The sequence below is a fragment of the Jaculus jaculus genome, chromosome 1, assembly GCF_020740685.1.
Source record: "Jaculus jaculus isolate mJacJac1 chromosome 1, mJacJac1.mat.Y.cur, whole genome shotgun sequence".
Lineage (NCBI taxonomy): Eukaryota > Metazoa > Chordata > Mammalia > Rodentia > Dipodidae > Jaculus > Jaculus jaculus.
In genome coordinates this window covers 315183540-315199567 of record NC_059102.1, presented here as the reverse complement: position 1 = coordinate 315199567, position 16028 = coordinate 315183540, and the positions used below count along the sequence as shown (strand labels likewise).

The window sequence follows — 16028 nt, the reverse complement described above, 5'->3', positions numbered from 1 at the left end:
AACCTAAATCCCTACTGGGAGGGAGGAGCCCTTTTCTAGAATTTAAATGTAATCCTGACATTGTGGTTGGTCAAGTTCAGCCCCCAGAACTTGGTGTCATAGCTGCCCTCTTCCTGAGCCAGCCCCTAGCCCAGACCAATCAGCTGCCGCTTACCTGAGCCTGAAGGCTGTAAATAGATGTGTACCAGGAGACAAGCTTTCTTGGGTGGCCCCAGCTCAGCCTGGGCTGAGATGAAAGGGGACCCCAACTCTTATTCCCACATGGGCTCTCTACCCCCTCCTGCCCTCCACATGGCAGGAGCTCTCTGCACTTTCTTCTCTGTCCTTAATCTAATCAAATCTCCCTAGCTCAGTGCAGATTTAGTTCACCAGAGTTCTGCAAATTGACACAGCTACACTCACCTTGACTCTGCCGTCTCCATTACTGTTGCCTATCTATAGCAGCGTCTTACTATGCAGCCAAAGCTGGACTAGAACTTCTCACCACCCTCCCGCCCTCAGCCCTTCCGGAATGCCTCTGCCGCCTGGGTGCTGGAATTACTGGATACAGGTGGGGACCAGCACACCAGCTCTGTGCTGCTTCCTAAAGTTTAAAGAGAAGGAAGAACTGGGGTAGCTCCATGGTAGGGCACTTGCCTAACGTGCCCAAGATCCTCAGTTCCATCCCCCAGCACTGAAAACAATAGAAATAATCAAAATCCAATGTGGGATAAAACAGGCTTTAAAAAGTAGAGCTGGAAGCCAGGTGTGGTGGCGCATGCCTTTAATCCCAGCACTCGAGAGACAGAGGTAGGATCACCATGAGTTCAAAGCCACCCTGAGACTACATAGTGAATTCCAGGTCAGCGTGGGCTAAAGTGAGACCCTGCCTCGAAAAAAACAAAACAAACAAACAAAAAAAGAAGAGCTGGAGAGATGGTCCGGCAGCTAAGGCGCTTGCCTACAAAGCCTAATGACTCATGTTTGATTCCCCAATACCAGGTGCATAAAGTGGCACATGTGTCTGGAGGCTCTATTGTGCCCATTGTCTTCTGTCTCTGCTTGCAAAAAATAAATAAAATGTTAAAAAAAAATAAAAAGGGGGCTAGAGAAATAGCTTAGTGGTTCAAATGCTTGCCTGCAAAGCCTAAGGGCTCAGGTTCAATTCCCAAGCACCCACGTAAACTAGATGCACAAGGTGGTACATGCATGTGGAGTTCATTTGCAGTAGCTGGAGGCCCTGGCATTCCCATTCTCTCTATCCACCTCTTTCTTTCTTTTTTTGGTTTTTTGAGGTAGGGTCTCACTCTGGCCCAGGCTGATCTGGAACTCACTAGGTAATCTCATGGTGGCCTCGAGCTCATGGTAATCCACCTACCACTGCTTCCCGGGTGCTGGGATTAAAGGCATGCGCCACCACGCCCAGCAATCTTTCTAATAAATTTAAAAACATAAAAAGGGAGAAAAGCTTCTTAAAAAACAAAAAAAATAATAAAGTCTCTCTAAACCTTACCCTCTGGTCTACAGATTTTAATTATTTAAATCCATAAGAATCCAGGGTACCCTAAATTTGTTGGTGCACCGGCATATTGGAGTATTGCCAACGAACCCCAAAATTCCTATTCACTATCATCTCTTTTGCAATGGTTCCTGAGCCTTGAAGGGTGTGATAGAGAGGTTTCTGTGCGGAATACTGCTGTCTCTTCTTTTCAGTACCTTACTGAATTTTGAGTCTCTCTAGTCACCCAGTGCCACCTGAAAAAAGAAGCTCTTCAAGTTGAAAGTGAGAGGAAGTCGGGCGTGGTGACACATGCCTTTAATCCCAGTATTTAGGAGCCAGAGGTAGGAAGATCGCTGTGAGTTTGAGGCCACCCTGAGAATTCTGGGTTAGTTTGGGCTAGAGTGAGATCCTAACTGGGGGGAAAAAAATAGAGGTAAGTGCTCTCATTGGCAGTACATATATTAAAATTGCAACAATACAGAGATTAGCATGGCGTCTGCACAAGGATGACATACAAATTCATGAAGTGTTCCATATTTTTAAAAAAATATTTAATTTAATTAATTAATTTGACAAAGGGAGAGAGAGAATGGGTGCGCCAGGGCCTCCAGCCACTGCAAATGAACTCCAGATGTGTTGTCCCCTTGTGTATCTGGCTAACGTGGGTCCTGGGGAGTTGAACCTGGGTCGTTTGGCTTTGCTTTCCCTTCCTTGCCAAGGTTGGTAGGGTCTCCTAACCCAGGCTGTCCTGGAATTCACTATGTAGCCCCAGGGTGGCCTCAGACTCATGGCCAACCTCCCATCTCTGACTCCCAAGTGCTGGGATTGAAGGTGTGAGCCAACATGCCTGACTCATTTTTTTTTTTTTTAAAGTGAGAGTAGCATTAATATATGATATGCTGATCCTTTTGCCCTCATGGGTTCTAGGAATCTAATTCAGATTTTCGTGCTTTTCCAACAAGTACTTTGTCAACTGAGCTATCTGTCTTAGTCTTTGTTTTGTTGGAGAGGCAGGCTCTTGCTATGTACCTATTGCTGATCGTCCTACCTCAGCCTTCTGAGTGCTGGGATTATAAATTTGTGCCACTATACCCAGCTTATATCAAACAGTTGTTTAAAAAATATTTTTATTTACTTGCAAGAAGAAAGAGAACCGGTGTATGAGATAATGGGCACACGAGGGCCTCTTGCCACTGCAAATGAACCCCAGATGCATCTGGCTTTACATGGTGTGGTGGTTTGATTCAGGTGTCCCCCATAAACTTAGGTGTTCTGAATGCTAGGTTCCCAGCTGATGGAGATTTGGGAATTAACACCTCCTGGAGGGAGTGTATTGTTGGGGGCCGGCTTATGGGTTATATAGCCAGTTTCCCCATGCCAGTGTTTGGCACACCCTCCTGTTGCTGTGGTTCACCTTATGTTGGCCAGGGGGTGATGTTCACCCTCTGCTCATGCCATCATTTTCCCCTGCCATCGTGGAGCTTCCCCTAGAGCCTGTAAGCCAAAATAAATCTCTTTTTCCCTGAAGCTGCTCTTGGTTGGGTGATTTCTACCAGCAATGCGAACCGGACTGCAACATGTGGGTACTGGGAAATCCAACCTGGTGTCGGGCTTTGCAAGCAAGCACCTTTAACCACTGAGCCACTCCAGCCCCCAAAATACATTTATTTTTCAAGGTGGAGGTCTCACTCTAGCCCAGGCTGACCTAGTATTCACTCTGTAGTCTCAGGGTGGCCTCGAACTCTAGGACCCACATAAGCCAGATGCACAAGGTGGCACATCCATCTGGAGTTCATTTGCAGTGGCTAGAGGCCCTGGCAAGCCCGTTCTCTCTCTTCTTCTCAAATAAGATTTAAAAAAAAATTTTTTTTTGTTCATTTTTTATTTATTTGAGAGTGACAGAGACAGAAAGAGGTAGATAGAGAGAAAGAGAGAGAATGGGCATGCCAGGGCCTCCAGCCACTGCAAACGAACTCTAGACGCGTGCGTCCCCTTGTGCATCTGGCTAACATGGGACCTGGAGAATCGAGCCTCGAACCGGGGTCCTTAGGCTTCACAGGCAAGCGCTTAACCACTAAGCCATCTTTCCAGCCCAAGTTTTCTTTTTGAATAAGAAAAAATATTTAGGGAATTGGCTTGGTAGTTAAAGACACTTGGTTGTAGCCACTCACATAAAGCTGGATTGGCATTTGCTTATAAAATACTCAGGCATGCCTGTGTGTGTGTGTGTGTGTGTGTGTATCACATATATATATATATGTATATATGTATATATATGTATATATATATGTATATATGTATATATACACATACACATGCAAATAAATAAAAATTCAAGTTAAAAAGAAAATATGTAAAAAAATATTAAAAAAAAACTAAGTACTAGTTGCTGAAACTAGACTCACTGTACAGTAGGTATATGACTTCCCTCTAGCATGGTGCATTGTTTGATGCATATCCTTTGAGATACAATTTAATGACAGAGTTTTCATTTTTTTTGGCACTAGGAATTGCATTTAAAGCCTTGCATATGCTAGGCCAGTACTCTACCACTGAGTTGTGTCATCATTTATCATTGTAAATGAATACAAGGTGCATGTACCACTTTTTTGTTATAGTTTTTTCAAGGTAGGGTCTCACTCTAGCCCCGGCTGACTTAGAATTCCTATGTAGTCTCAGGGTGGCCTGGAACTCTTGGAGCTCCTCCTACCTCTGCCTCCCAAATGCTGGGATTAAAGGCCTGTGCCACCCACCCCCAGCAACTTTTTGTTTTCAATCAGAGAGAGAGAAGACAGAGAAAATGGGCATGCCTGGGCCTCCAGATGACTCTGCAAATGGACTCCAAGATGCATGTGCCTCTGTGCATCTGGCTTTATGTGGGTACTGGGGATTCGAACATGTGTCGTCAGAATCTTCAGGCAAGCACCTTAACCACTGAGCCATTTCTCCAGCCTTTTATTTTATTTTATTTTATTTTATTTTGTTGTTGTTGTTGTATTTTTGAGGTAGGGTCTCTGGGATTAAAGGCGTGTGCCACGCCCAGCTTTTTTTTTTTTTTTGTTTTTCGAGGTAGAGTTTCACTCTGGTCCAGGCTGACCTGGAATTCACTCTGTAGTCTTGGGGTGTCCTCAAACTCACAGCAATCCTCTGCCTCCCAAATGCTGGGATTAAAGATACACAATACCACACCTGTTTTTGTTTTTTTTTTTTTTTTTGGTTTTTGGTTTTTCGAGGTAGGGTCTCACTCTAGCTCTGGCTGACCTGGAATTCACTCTGTAGTCTTGGGGTGTCCTCAAACTCACAGCAATCCTCTGCCTCCCAAGTGCTGGGATTAAAGATACACACTACCACACCTGTTTTTTTTTTTTTTTTTTTTGGTTTTTGGTTTTTCGAGGTAGGGTCTCACTCTAGCTCTGGCTGACCTGGAATTCACTCTGTAGTCTCAAGGTGGCCTCGAACTCAAGGCGATCCTCCTACCTCTACCTCCCAAGGGCGGGGATTAAAGGCATGTGCCAGCCACCACGCCCAGCCTTTTCTCTTTCTTAAGGTCATTCTGACGTGTATCTTGGGTTGAAAAACCCAAGCATACTTGTTCCTCCGCAAACTGCTACAATTTGGGTGATGGTGAGAAGTAGAAGAATGCTGGAAGCCAGGCATGGTGGCGCATGCCTTTAATCCCCACCCTTGGGAGGCAGAGGTAGGAGGATCGCCTTGAGTTCGAGGCCACCTGAGACTACAGAGTGAATTCCAGGTCAGCCAGAGGTAGAGTGAGACCCTACCTCGAAAAACCAAAAACCAAAAAAAAAAAAAAAAAGGCTGGAAGGCCAAATGATACAGGGCCAAATGGATGAATACTAGAAACATTTTTTGGCGTACAAATTAAGTGCTTTCAATACTATGATTAAATGCTCTTTATTTGAAGTTTTTGTGTGCAGAAGCACCATAATAACTTGTTCAACACAGCTCCTTATTACCCTCAAAAGGAGGGATGGGGATTAGGGCCAATCCGTAAACCACTTTTTACCTAAATCTCTCGACCCATTCCTTATAAGCCCCAGCATAGTTTCGAGCCCTGTGGAGAAGGAGGGGTAAAGGAAGGATAGGTCCAGGAGGCAATCCCCAAGTCACTTCCCAGCTAGTACGCCTGTGCACCTTGCCATACCCTGTATATCCAAGGTTATGGGCTATCTGGGTGGCCTGGTGGCCCCGCCTGCCAACCTGACAGAAGAAAATAAGGTTCTGGTCTTCCCGCTTTGGCTTCTCAGCAGAGTACAAAGCCTGGAAAGCTGCGGGCTCCATCTTCAAGGCACTTTCCAGCTCAGCCACTAGGAGAGGACAAAATGAAAAGCCCGTGGCGCACCCAGGTTCTGAATTTGGCCTGCAAGAGCTGTGTCCTGGTGGCAGGCCAAATCTGCACCCCACCCCCATCTCCAGTCCAAGAAACAGCCAACAACACAAGGGTAGGGAGTCATCCAGTGCAAGCACTTCCTGAGTCCCACGGAGGCACAGGAAGATCAGGTGAACTGGGGTATCCAGCCTCGGGGAGGTGAAGCCTTCTGCAGTTGGTCCACCCCTCTCACAGCCCGCCGTCCCCAGACTGGATCGGCTGGTTCTGCTGCCAGGATTTGCCTCCATTCAGCCCTTTGCTTCCGGAAGCAGAGGGCTGGCTTGAGTGAGTGTATGGCCCCCACCCCCACCACACACACACCCGCTAAGATCCTCAGGGCTCACACACACACACACACACACACACACACACACACACCCGCTAAGATCCTCAGGGCTCACACACACACACACACACACACACACACACCCGCTAAGATCCTCAGGGCTCACACACACACACACACACACACACACACACCCGCTAAGATCCTCAGGGCTCACACACACACACACACACACACACACACCCGCTAAGATCCTCAGGGCTCACACACACACACACACCCCGCTAAGATCCTCAGGGCTCACACACACACACACACACACACACACACACACACACACACACCCCGCTAAGATCCTCGCACACGGAATTCCTCTCTAGCCCATACCCGGGATGTTGAGTGCCCCGGGGATGGTCCCAGCCGCGGCCTCCTCCCGAGTTCGCACATCGAAGAGCCGGGCTCGGCCTGAAGCTATCAGCGAACAGAGCTCCGGGAGCGAGACAGTGGGCACTGAGAAAGAGAGGCATGACAGCTTTCAGGGAAGGGTGAACGCAAGGTATTGGCCATCACGGTGCCCCTTTTGCCTGGCAGTGCCCCAACCCGCTGGGGTTGCTCTTGTAGACCTCATCTCCACCAGGGGACCTGCAGGCAGTCCCCACCCACCGGGGACCATGTCTCCTTCAGGTACCTCCAGTCATGACGGGTGCAGCCATTCTGGGTTGCAGAAATTCAGCTCCGGGCGGCCCCTTGGGGGACTGCAGCATCTCCCCCACCCTCTCGGCCAAAATGGGAGACCGGAACCGGAAACGAAGGCCCCGTCTTAGCACAAACCCCGCCACACCGGTTGGTGGTGCTTCTAACACCCGTCCAGCGGAGAACTCCTTAACGATTGTCCAGCGTGAGCTGGACACACTACCCAGGTTTGGCACAGGCACCTGGACTCGAGGTAATGAGTACAGGAGCTGCACCCCACCCTCATAGTGTCCCAACCCTTACCGGTCAAAGGGTAATATGCCCGCCCCCACACACACACAAAAGAAAAGTAGACAACTGTGGCTTTGAACAATTTTATCTTTAAAAAAAAAAAAGAAAGGAAATAAAAAGAACCACCCCTACACAGGGAAAGGCCCCAAGTAGGTCCCAGCCTATTGTTCTCCCTGGCTTCAGAGACTTCTGCATAGGGCTCAGCTGCTTGCTGGGCCATCTCCAGTTCTCGGGCTGGCAGGCCTGCTTCGATCCTTCCCATCCTTCCTTCATGTGAGTAAGCCTGCTCCTCAGTCACCAGGAACACATGGGGGCCTGGGCTCCCGGAAAGGAAGAACCAGTGGAAGAGCCAGATATCACTTGTTGGCAGACCCTCTGCTGGGCACTCTAAGCAAGCACAGGGCAAGCCCCCCATTTAGTGTGTCCAGTGTCCATCACGGAGACAGCACATGCATTGTGCAAGAGAGGCACAAGGGCCCAGGGACTGCATGGTGGGGGAGGGCAAGGCTGTCCACGTGCCACGCGTGTTTAACACCACACACTGCAGGCTCCTATACCACAGGGCTTCAATTCAAAGACATGCCTTCCAAACGCCCCAGTCCCATGCCGGAAGTGGGCAGTGAAGGAAAGGGACACGAGATTAGTCTGCTGCTCCTGGGCTATCTGCAATTCCCGGCTCCAAGCCCCTGAGTCCCCAAAGTTAGTTGCTGTCGTTCTTGATGACGACCTCTAAGCCATGGTGCCGTAACTGAGCTCGAAGCAGCAGATTCTTGTTTTTAAGGTCTTCCACCTGACAAGGGAAGGAGAGCGTTAAGCAGACTAGATAGAAAAAACTGGCAGCTGGGTGTAGTGGCACATGTTTTTAATCCCAGCCCTAGGGAGGCAAAGGTAGGAGGATCACTGTGAGTGCAAGGCCTCCCTGAGACTACATAATGAATCCCAAGTCAGCCTGGGAAAGAGGGAGACCCTACCTTGGGGAGGGGGGGAGAAAAGGAAAAAGTGGTAATGCCAAGCCACATAGCCACTAGTAAAGAGGGAAATGTGTAGTGTTCCCAAACCAAGTCAGAGGCTTCAGGGCTGCCAAGGGGCCTACACGGGGGTGAGAAGTCTGACCTGCTGTCGGAGAACATCATTGTCCAGCTGCAGTTGGTCTAGCCCCTGCAGTTCTTCAGATAACCGGTGGTTACTCTGCCGAAGCTCCTGAATATAATCGCAGGCTTTGGATAGAATTCCACCTTTACTCTGCAAGACAAACCCATTAAAATGAGGGCTAGGGTCTAAGACAGTTAGCTTGCTTTCCAAAAGCACGTTCATGCTTTGGACCTCAGTTTCCTCTCAGAATGGTGATGCAACATCTCCCATGGATATAAGCACCTCAGGAAGAGATATGAAAAAATTCCTGCCATCTGTGCCCCTCTCCACCACTTCTGGGAACAATACCAGGAGACAGAATTCAGGCCTCCTGCCCACTACCAGGGTCTTTTCATGACCTGGCCAGACTTGGTGCTCTCCATAGAGCAGTCTGGGATGATCTTAGACAGCTGCACGATCCAGTTGTTGATCTTGTCCCGACGGCGGCGCTCCACTGTGGGACAAAGTGGAGAATACAGTGACCAGAGAAAACTCACCAGTCTCTAGGGTCAAGGACCAGCCCCCTTCCCCTCGCACAGCACTGCTGCCCGCTCCCACCAAGCAGCACCTACCTCCACACCTGGATCTTACCTACCTTCATTATGCTGAGCCCTGCGTTTCTCATCCCGAGTTGTCCGGGGAGCCTCTGACTTCCTGACAGCACAGCCAGGGTGGCCAGAGTGAGGAAAGGACAAAAAGGTAAAATTGGAATTTAGGCTGAAGACTTATACAGGACTTAGCTGTTATTAAAATCACTCAGTAACCAAGAAGAGACAAGGGTCACTCACGGGGAGTAAGGGTGGGTCCTGGGGGCAATTGAGCGCTGGCTCCCTCCCTGCAATACTTCTTGTGGTGACATCATCACAAAGAACTGACCTGTGAAGATGTGGGGTGGTTTCTGTCAGGACTTGGGAGCAGGAACCTCACCAAGGCCCATGGAGCCTTCTCTGAGAAAGTGTTCCCTCGTGCTGGTGGGGTAGCCCCAATTTACTGTGATCTTAGAGGTCAGTTAAAGCCATGAGTTAAATAAGGCCACTCCCCCCAGCCACATTCCACAGACCAGCCCCTCCAGCCAGCATCTCTGTGCAGCATCTCACCGGTGCTGGGAGGAGTTGCCTGCCCCAGCAATGCCTCTGAGCCCTGAGTGGTAACGACAGCAGCTGTGCTCCCAGATGTGGTGCCCCCTGCTCCGTCTCCCACGGCAGTGCTGGGGAAGTAAGCATAATGTGTCTCAGCAGCTGTCCCCTCTGTGTCAACTGCATCGTCACTGCTGAAGGCACCCTGGATCACTGCCTGCAAGAAACAAGAGAACAGAGTCCAGTCAGACACCTCTTTCCACTCTGCAGCTTCTATCATTTAATAGAAGGAAGGAGAAACATCTAGAAAGACAGTGCCTGCCTGGCGTGGTGGCACATGTTTTTAATCCTAGCATCTAGGATGCAGAGGTAGGAGGATCAGTGTGAGTTTGAGGGCAGCCTGAGACTACATAGCGAATTCCAGGTCAGCCTGGACTAGTGAGGCCCTACTTTGAAAAACAAAAACAAAAACAAACAAACAAAAAGCAGTGCCTAGTGCCTTGGGTTAAATCAGCCAGAGATGTTCCTAATTGCACTCTCTTATTGAGGCCAGAGGACAACCTAAGTATCATTCCCAGGGGTGCCATCTACCTCCTCTGAGACAGGGACTCTTCACTTTAGCCCAGGCTGACCTGGAACTCACACTGTAGTCCTAGGCTGGCCTTGAATTCACCATGGTCCTCCTACCTCTGCCCCCAAGTGCTGGAATTAAAGGTGTGTGCCACCATGCCCAGCTGAGACAGGGTCTCTTCCTGGCTTGGAGCTCACAAAAAATCCTGGCCAGTGAGTCTTAAGTATCCTTCTGTCTCCACCTCCCCAGCACTGGTATTACAGGTGTGTACCACAGTGGGCATTTATGTGGGTGCTGGGTTTGAACTTGGGTCCTGACATTCATACAGCAGTACTTTATCAACTGATTTTCCCAGCCCTCTCTTTTCCCTCCTATTGCTCAGAGCTCTAGTCCCCTCCCCAGCTTATTCTCCCATACCTGGGTCATGGATTGAGTGGCAGGATAGCCACTGATGGCACCAGTACCCTCAGTCTGGCCATCTAGCTGCCCCTCAGACACCTGGATCACCCTGTACATCACCTAGAAGCAAAGAAGAAGGGGGAAGGAAAAACAGAGAAAAGAGTAAGTACTAAGAGCCCCAAGGCCTCTAAGAAGGCATTTCTTGGATTGTGTCCCAAGAGCCCTTCAGAGACAGACTCAGCTGTTCTCCCTTTTTTCCCCATACTGATGCCCAGCCTGCCCTACCCTACACCAATCTCTCCTCCAAACTTGCTACCAGCCCCTCCCTCCAACAGTCTATAGTTTGATCTCATCCTCCCAGCCACAGCTCCCCAAGACGTGTTCAGGTACCTCCCTTAATCCCAACCCCAGGTTAACACCTGCAGCCACCTGGCCCCCTCCCTTACCTGGCCCCCATTCTCAGTTCGGAAGACGTACTTGACGTTGGGATCAGGGAAGGTGGCAGCTGACTGGATACTGGCGATGGCCACACTAGTTGGGTCCTCCCCAGTAGCCACTGCACCTACATGAAAAGAGCCATGGAAAGGTCTGTGGACATACAGCTCTTTTTCTGGTCCATTAACAGTCACGTACACACACACTGTACAAAAGGTAGACCCATCCAAGGGGTGAGAGACCATGAAAGAACACTCACCTTCCTGAATCTGAACTGTCCCCTCTTCCGTTTCAGCTGTTTTCTGCTGCCTTGTTTGTGGTAAGAAGACAAAGGTATTAGTGGTGACTAGTTAAAAAGGAGTTCAAAGGAAGGGAGGAAGGGGGGGGCAAGACAAAAGAAGGTATTGGCAGAGGAATATGATAAAATTACATTAAGTTCAAGTATGAAAATGGTCAATTAAGGAAAATAAAATTAGAGCTGGGCATGGTGGCGCATGCCTTTAATCCCAGCACTCGGGAGGCAGAGGTAGGAGGATTGCAGTGAGGTCAAGGCCACCCTGAGACTACAGAGTAAATTCTAGGTCAGCCTGGGCTAGAGTGAAACTCTACCTCAAAAAACCAAAAAAAAAAAAAAAAAAAAAAAAGAAAAGAAAAGAAAGAAAGAAAGAGATATAAAATTAAGGGCTAGAGAAATGGCTTAGTGGTTAAGTGGTTAAGACACTTTCCTGCAAAGCCAAAAGAACCAGGTTTGATTCCCCAGGACCCATGCAAGCCAGATGCACAAGGTGGCGTGCATGTGTCTGGATTCTGTTTGCAGAGGCTGGAGACTCTGGGGCACCCATTCTCCATCTGTCTCTTCCCCCTCTCAAATATATAAACAAACAAAGAAAAAAAAAATTTCTCACCAGGCATGGTGGTGCATGTCTTTAATCCCAGCACTTGGGAGGCAGAGGTAGGAGGATCACCATGAGTTTGAGGCCACCCTGAGACTACATAGTGAATTTCAGGTCAGCCTGGGCTAGAGTGAGACCCTACCTTGAAAAAAAAATTCTAAACCTTAAGAGAAAAAGAAAATTAGAGCCTGAACTAGAGCAAGACCCTACCTCAGAAAAAAAGAAAGAAAAGAAAAATTAAATTAAAATAAGATGTGAGTGAGAAGCTTGTTGGCCTAGCAACATATGGATTGAAAATTCATTGGCATTCCCAACAGATGCTGGAGTCAGGTTATTATCATGGCAACTAGTATTTACTACTTACCATGTACATAGGCAACAGGCTATTAGCACTTAACACATACTGTACTACTGAATACTAATAACAGTACTCTGAAGCAGGTAGTCCTACTTCCATTTTACAGACAGAGAAACCAAATCCCCGTGCTGGTTGTGACAGATCTGGGCCTGAATGCCAGACAAGTGCTCATATTCATTCTCCCAGGTCACCCCTCTTTCATCTCAGACACCACTTCTTCACTCACCCCTTCATCTCTCTGTGAGGGGGCTCATCCGAGGAACGGGTCCTTTTTTTGGAGGTCTTCGTATCGTCTCTCCTGACTCACAGGCCTAGGTGCTAAGTCCTGGTAGAAATCATGGAGACTGCAGTGAGTTTAGGAAACTGAACCGCTTCCCTGGTTCTAAAACCAAAGCTCCATGAAGACATGGTCAAGAAAATAACACACAGGAGACAGCTTCCCCATTCTGATGCCAGACTGGCCTGCTGTGACTAAAAGAACCTTAGGGGTGTGGTAGATCACACCTGTAATTCCAGCACTGGGGAGGCTGAGGCAGGATGATTTCTTTTGAGTGTAACTTTGAGGCTAGGGCTGGAGAGATGGCTTAGCAGTTAAGGCACATGCCTGTGAAGCCTAATGACCTGGGTTTGATTCCTCAGAGCCCATGCGAAGCCAGGTGCACAAGGTGACAGAGGCATCTGGAGTTTGTTTGCAGTGGCTAGAGGACCTGGTGCATCCATTCTCTCCCTCTCACTCAAAAAAAAAATTTTTTTATACTTTATTTGAGAGAGAGAAAGAGAGACAGGGAGGGAGAAACAGGCAGAGAGAAAATGGGTGTGTCAGGGCCTCAAGCCACTGCAAACCAACTCCAGATGCATGTGCCACCTTGTGCATCTGATTACATGGTTCCTGAGGAGTTGAACTTGGGTCTTCTGGCTTTGCAGGCAAGTGCCTTAACCACTAGACCATCTCTCCAGCCCTCAAAATATTTTTAAAATAAAAATAGCCAGACATGGTGGCACATGCCTTTAATCCCAGCACTTGGGAGGCAGAGGTAGGAGGATTGCCGTGAGTTCAGGGCCACCCTGAGACTACATAGTGAATTCCAGGTCAGCTGGGTTAGTGTGAGACCCTACCTTGGAAAACAAAATAAATAAATAAATAATATAAAAATATGTTTGGGGATAGTGAGGAGGGAGGCAGGGAGAGAGAGAACACTTTTCAAATAATGTTCTTCACCCCTTCATTATCACTCTAACTCCCACTGGGCAGGAGATAATTATACTGGAAGATTGAGAAACATTGAGAAACAATGTATTTTTGGATGGTTTGTTATTAAGGCTATTATGATCTGCTAAAATAACTTCGTAAGAATTAGCAAGGGCAGTATTTAGACCACCACTATCAAAAAAGTATCATGCATTAACACTTCTTCCAGCTTCTCAGACACAAACTATACATGAAGAAAGTCCAGTCCTCGAACCTGGAAAAGGAATACCTGGAGCTTTTTACCATTAGAAAATCTTCACTGCCGACAAAACCTAGATTTAGCCCTTGGGCCCTATTCTAAAAAGGCTCTTGTTTGGGGGTGTCCAGATTTATAACATCCGTTATAGACTCTACAGCCCAAGTGCATCATATTCAAATGCCTTCTCTATTTTATTCAAGACTTCCTGTAGAGCAACACAGTTGCTAAAATGTTGCCATGGCAACTCCAAATCAACGGAGCCCTTAGGAGGAAAGGGAGAGCAGGAAAAAAAAAAAAAAAAAAAAGCTCCAGTCTCTGAAGAAGAAAAGACAATGGGGAGGAATCCATGGACTAGGTGCCTCTGTCTTAGGACCCTGACACCCTGCCAGAGAACAGGAAAAACAAAGAACTGAGCGCAAAGACATACCCAAGGAGAAAGAGCTACACAATGTTGACAAAGCCAAAGATAATCCCAACACGAACAGGGACAAGGCTTTGGTAAATTCTCCAAGCTTTCCTAGCCAACAGACATCTTTAGCCTTGGAAAGCCTGTGTCCGAGGACAACTGATCACAACAACGAAAAGGAACTGAAAGTAAAACTGCGTGTAGGAAGTAGCTCTGCGGGGAGCTCCAGTCTCGAAGAGGAAGTAGCGCCAGTGTTTTGGGACCACTTAGGTCTCCATCCTCAAAGGAGAGGAGGAAATGTCCATTGGAGGTTCGTAGAGCTGCCGGCAGGAGGCAATGAAAGAGGGAAGGAGGCACTCCGTAGCCCACAGCTGTCAGCTACAGACAGCCCCTCGGGGCGGGGTGGGGGGAGAAGAAGACATCAGACACCGAGGTTAGGCTACTTACTCAAATGTTGGTTGCACATCCGGAAGCATTTCCTGAGCATTAAGGAGATGTGACACAGAAACGAGGACGGGGTGCATCCGATTTGCACGGTCAAAAAAGAGGGCCCAGCAAATGCCCGTGCTAAGCACGGACACAAAAGCGAGAAGAAAAACGACCAAGTCCCCAAAGAACCCCGACGCCTTAGACCTAAGCCCGAGAATGCGGCGCCTCGCTGCAGGCCCACCAAACCAAGCAGGCGCTTCGAGAGCCAGGCGTCCCCCCGAAGCCCGCGTGGGGAGCCCGGCTGCGCTCGGCCCGCGCCCCGGCGGCTCCGCGGAGGAGGCGGGGAAGGACGCCGGGGGCTCCGGGACAGCGCCGGAGGGTGGGGACGCGCGCACGGCGGGGCGGGAGATCGGCCCGGCAAGCACGGCAGGAGCCCAGGAAGCGGACACGGCCCCCTCCCCACAAAACAAAGGCGCCCTGCCCCACGAGTTCCCTGACCTGAGAAACAAGGAACACCCGGGCCGCCGCGCCTCGCTGCTCCACCCCGGCTCCAGGCTCTCACCGAGTCCTGCACACTCACTGGCCCGAGCCGCTGCGGTCGTCAACTCCTCCCCGACAGGGTTCTCACTCTCTCTCCCGACCCAGGTATCGCCATAGACAGCTGCTCATGCGCAAGCCCAGCCGGCGGCCATGTTGGTAAGGGGCGGAAGTGCCTCCTCGACCTGCCCAGCCTACTCATCGCCTCTGAGCCGCCCCACTTCCGGTCGCTCCATCTTGGTGAGGGGCGTTAAGATGCTCGGGTGTGCGGGGTGTAACTGGCGTCCAAGAGCTTGGGGGAAGATGCCGCTGGGAGCTTAGAGGCTTCCAACCATAACAAGAGAGAAACGACTGATTTGTACTTCCATTCCTGTGCCTAGGTGGAGCCTTAGTTACAGAAGAAAAAAAAAAAGGAGGAGAAATGGAGCGCTGAGGTGCCATCTTTAACAAGGGCAAATTAGGAAGCCATCTTGGATTGGGGCATCATTTTGAAGGATTTCCAAGCGGAGATCCAGATATTTCAGGGCATGTAGATTTGGGGTATATTTTATTGTATTTAGTGATAGCAGCTACTCAACCCCAAACCCCAGCGCTTCCAATTTTCTGAGGCTAAGTACTTATGACAAGAATCTTGATTCCCAGTCTTCTCATTCAGGATGTACCTTTATGGATTTAAGCAGTGATAATTGTAGGAATTCAGATCCAGGCACCATTTAAACCATGATCTTAAGTTCACCTTTGAGATCTTTGGTAGTCTTTTATTTTTTATTTTTGAAACATAGAGACGGAGAAAGAGGAGAGAGAATTTGCTTGTCAAGGCCTCTAACAACTGCAAAATAACTCCAGAGGCATGCGCCACCTTATGCATCTGGCTTTGTGGGACCTGGAAAATCGAATTTGGGTACTTAGGCACGCAGCTTAACCCCTAAGCCATCTCTCCAGCCCCTTGGCAATCATTTTGACTCAACTGACCCTTAGTTTCCTTATTTGTAATAGTGAGTACCAGTCTGCCTTTAATCCCAGTATTCCAGAGACAGACGTTAGAGGATCACTGTGAGTTCAAAGCCAGTCTGGGACTACAGAGTGAGTTCCAGATCAACCTGGCCTAGACCCTACCTTGAAAAAGAGAGAGAGAAGAAATACTGAGTACCACCTTTACAGAATTGTTTGTGGGTTAAATAAAATCAATTGTGAAGTTTTCTTTCTTT

General features: G+C 48.7%; 2 protein-coding genes and 1 non-coding gene across 8 annotated transcripts; 1 reads left to right on the top strand and 2 right to left on the bottom strand.

Annotated features, from left to right (window-relative positions):
• The first annotated feature begins 1917 nt into the window (after window positions 1-1917).
• Window positions 1918-2021, top strand: LOC123458234. Its single transcript, XR_006635531.1, has one exon. It is a non-coding gene; the product is annotated as a U6 spliceosomal RNA (small nuclear RNA).
• A 3355-nt stretch (window positions 2022-5376) lies between these two features.
• Tstd1 (thiosulfate sulfurtransferase like domain containing 1) lies at window positions 5377-7031 on the bottom strand. 2 transcript variants are annotated; one of them, XM_004671176.2, is made up of 4 exons: window positions 6842-7031; window positions 6541-6663; window positions 5643-5805; window positions 5377-5552 (listed from the first exon to the last, which is right to left on the bottom strand). In XM_004671176.2, the coding sequence occupies exons 1-4, from the start codon at window positions 6915-6917 to the stop codon at window positions 5501-5503; spliced, it is 414 nt and encodes a 137-aa protein (XP_004671233.2). In that variant the 5' UTR covers window positions 6918-7031; the 3' UTR covers window positions 5377-5500. The 2 variants fall into 2 exon arrangements, with proteins under 2 accessions (XP_004671233.2, XP_044997439.1); XM_045141504.1 differs by having other exon boundaries at window positions 5377-5805.
• A 216-nt stretch (window positions 7032-7247) lies between these two features.
• Window positions 7248-14997, bottom strand: Usf1 (upstream transcription factor 1). 5 transcript variants are annotated; one of them, XM_045140613.1, is made up of 11 exons: window positions 14846-14997; window positions 12227-12325; window positions 11009-11058; window positions 10761-10876; window positions 10333-10434; window positions 9366-9561; window positions 9057-9144; window positions 8864-8922; window positions 8628-8722; window positions 8251-8379; window positions 7248-7927 (listed from the first exon to the last, which is right to left on the bottom strand). In XM_045140613.1, the coding sequence occupies exons 2-11, from the start codon at window positions 12232-12234 to the stop codon at window positions 7838-7840; spliced, it is 933 nt and encodes a 310-aa protein (XP_044996548.1). In that variant the 5' UTR covers window positions 12235-12325; window positions 14846-14997; the 3' UTR covers window positions 7248-7837. The 5 variants fall into 5 exon arrangements, with proteins under 5 accessions (XP_044996548.1, XP_004671180.1, XP_044996544.1 ...); XM_004671123.3 differs by having other exon boundaries at window positions 14864-14985; XM_045140609.1 differs by having other exon boundaries at window positions 14782-14982.
• Window positions 14998-16028: the final 1031 nt, after the last annotated feature.

Excerpts from the sequence above, each read along its gene's own strand:
- Tstd1 (XM_045141504.1), bottom strand. The coding sequence starts at position 6,917 with ATGCTGCAGTCCCCCAAGGGGCCGCCCGGAGCTGAATTTCTGCAACCC. Across the intron at positions 6,664-6,841 it reads TGCACCCGTCATGACTGGAG|TGCCCACTGTCTCGCTCCCG; the intron begins GTACCTGAAGGA and ends TCTCTTTCTCAG. Across the intron at positions 5,806-6,540 it reads CGGGGCACTCAACATCCCGG|TGGCTGAGCTGGAAAGTGCC; the intron begins GTATGGGCTAGA and ends GTCCTCTCCTAG.
- Usf1 (XM_045140613.1), bottom strand. Across the intron at positions 9,562-10,332 it reads CCACTCAATCCATGACCCAG|GCAGTGATCCAGGGTGCCTT; the intron begins GTATGGGAGAAT and ends TGTTTCTTGCAG. Across the intron at positions 8,923-9,056 it reads AGGACCCACCCTTACTCCCC|GAAGTCAGAGGCTCCCCGGA; the intron begins GTGAGTGACCCT and ends CTGTGCTGTCAG.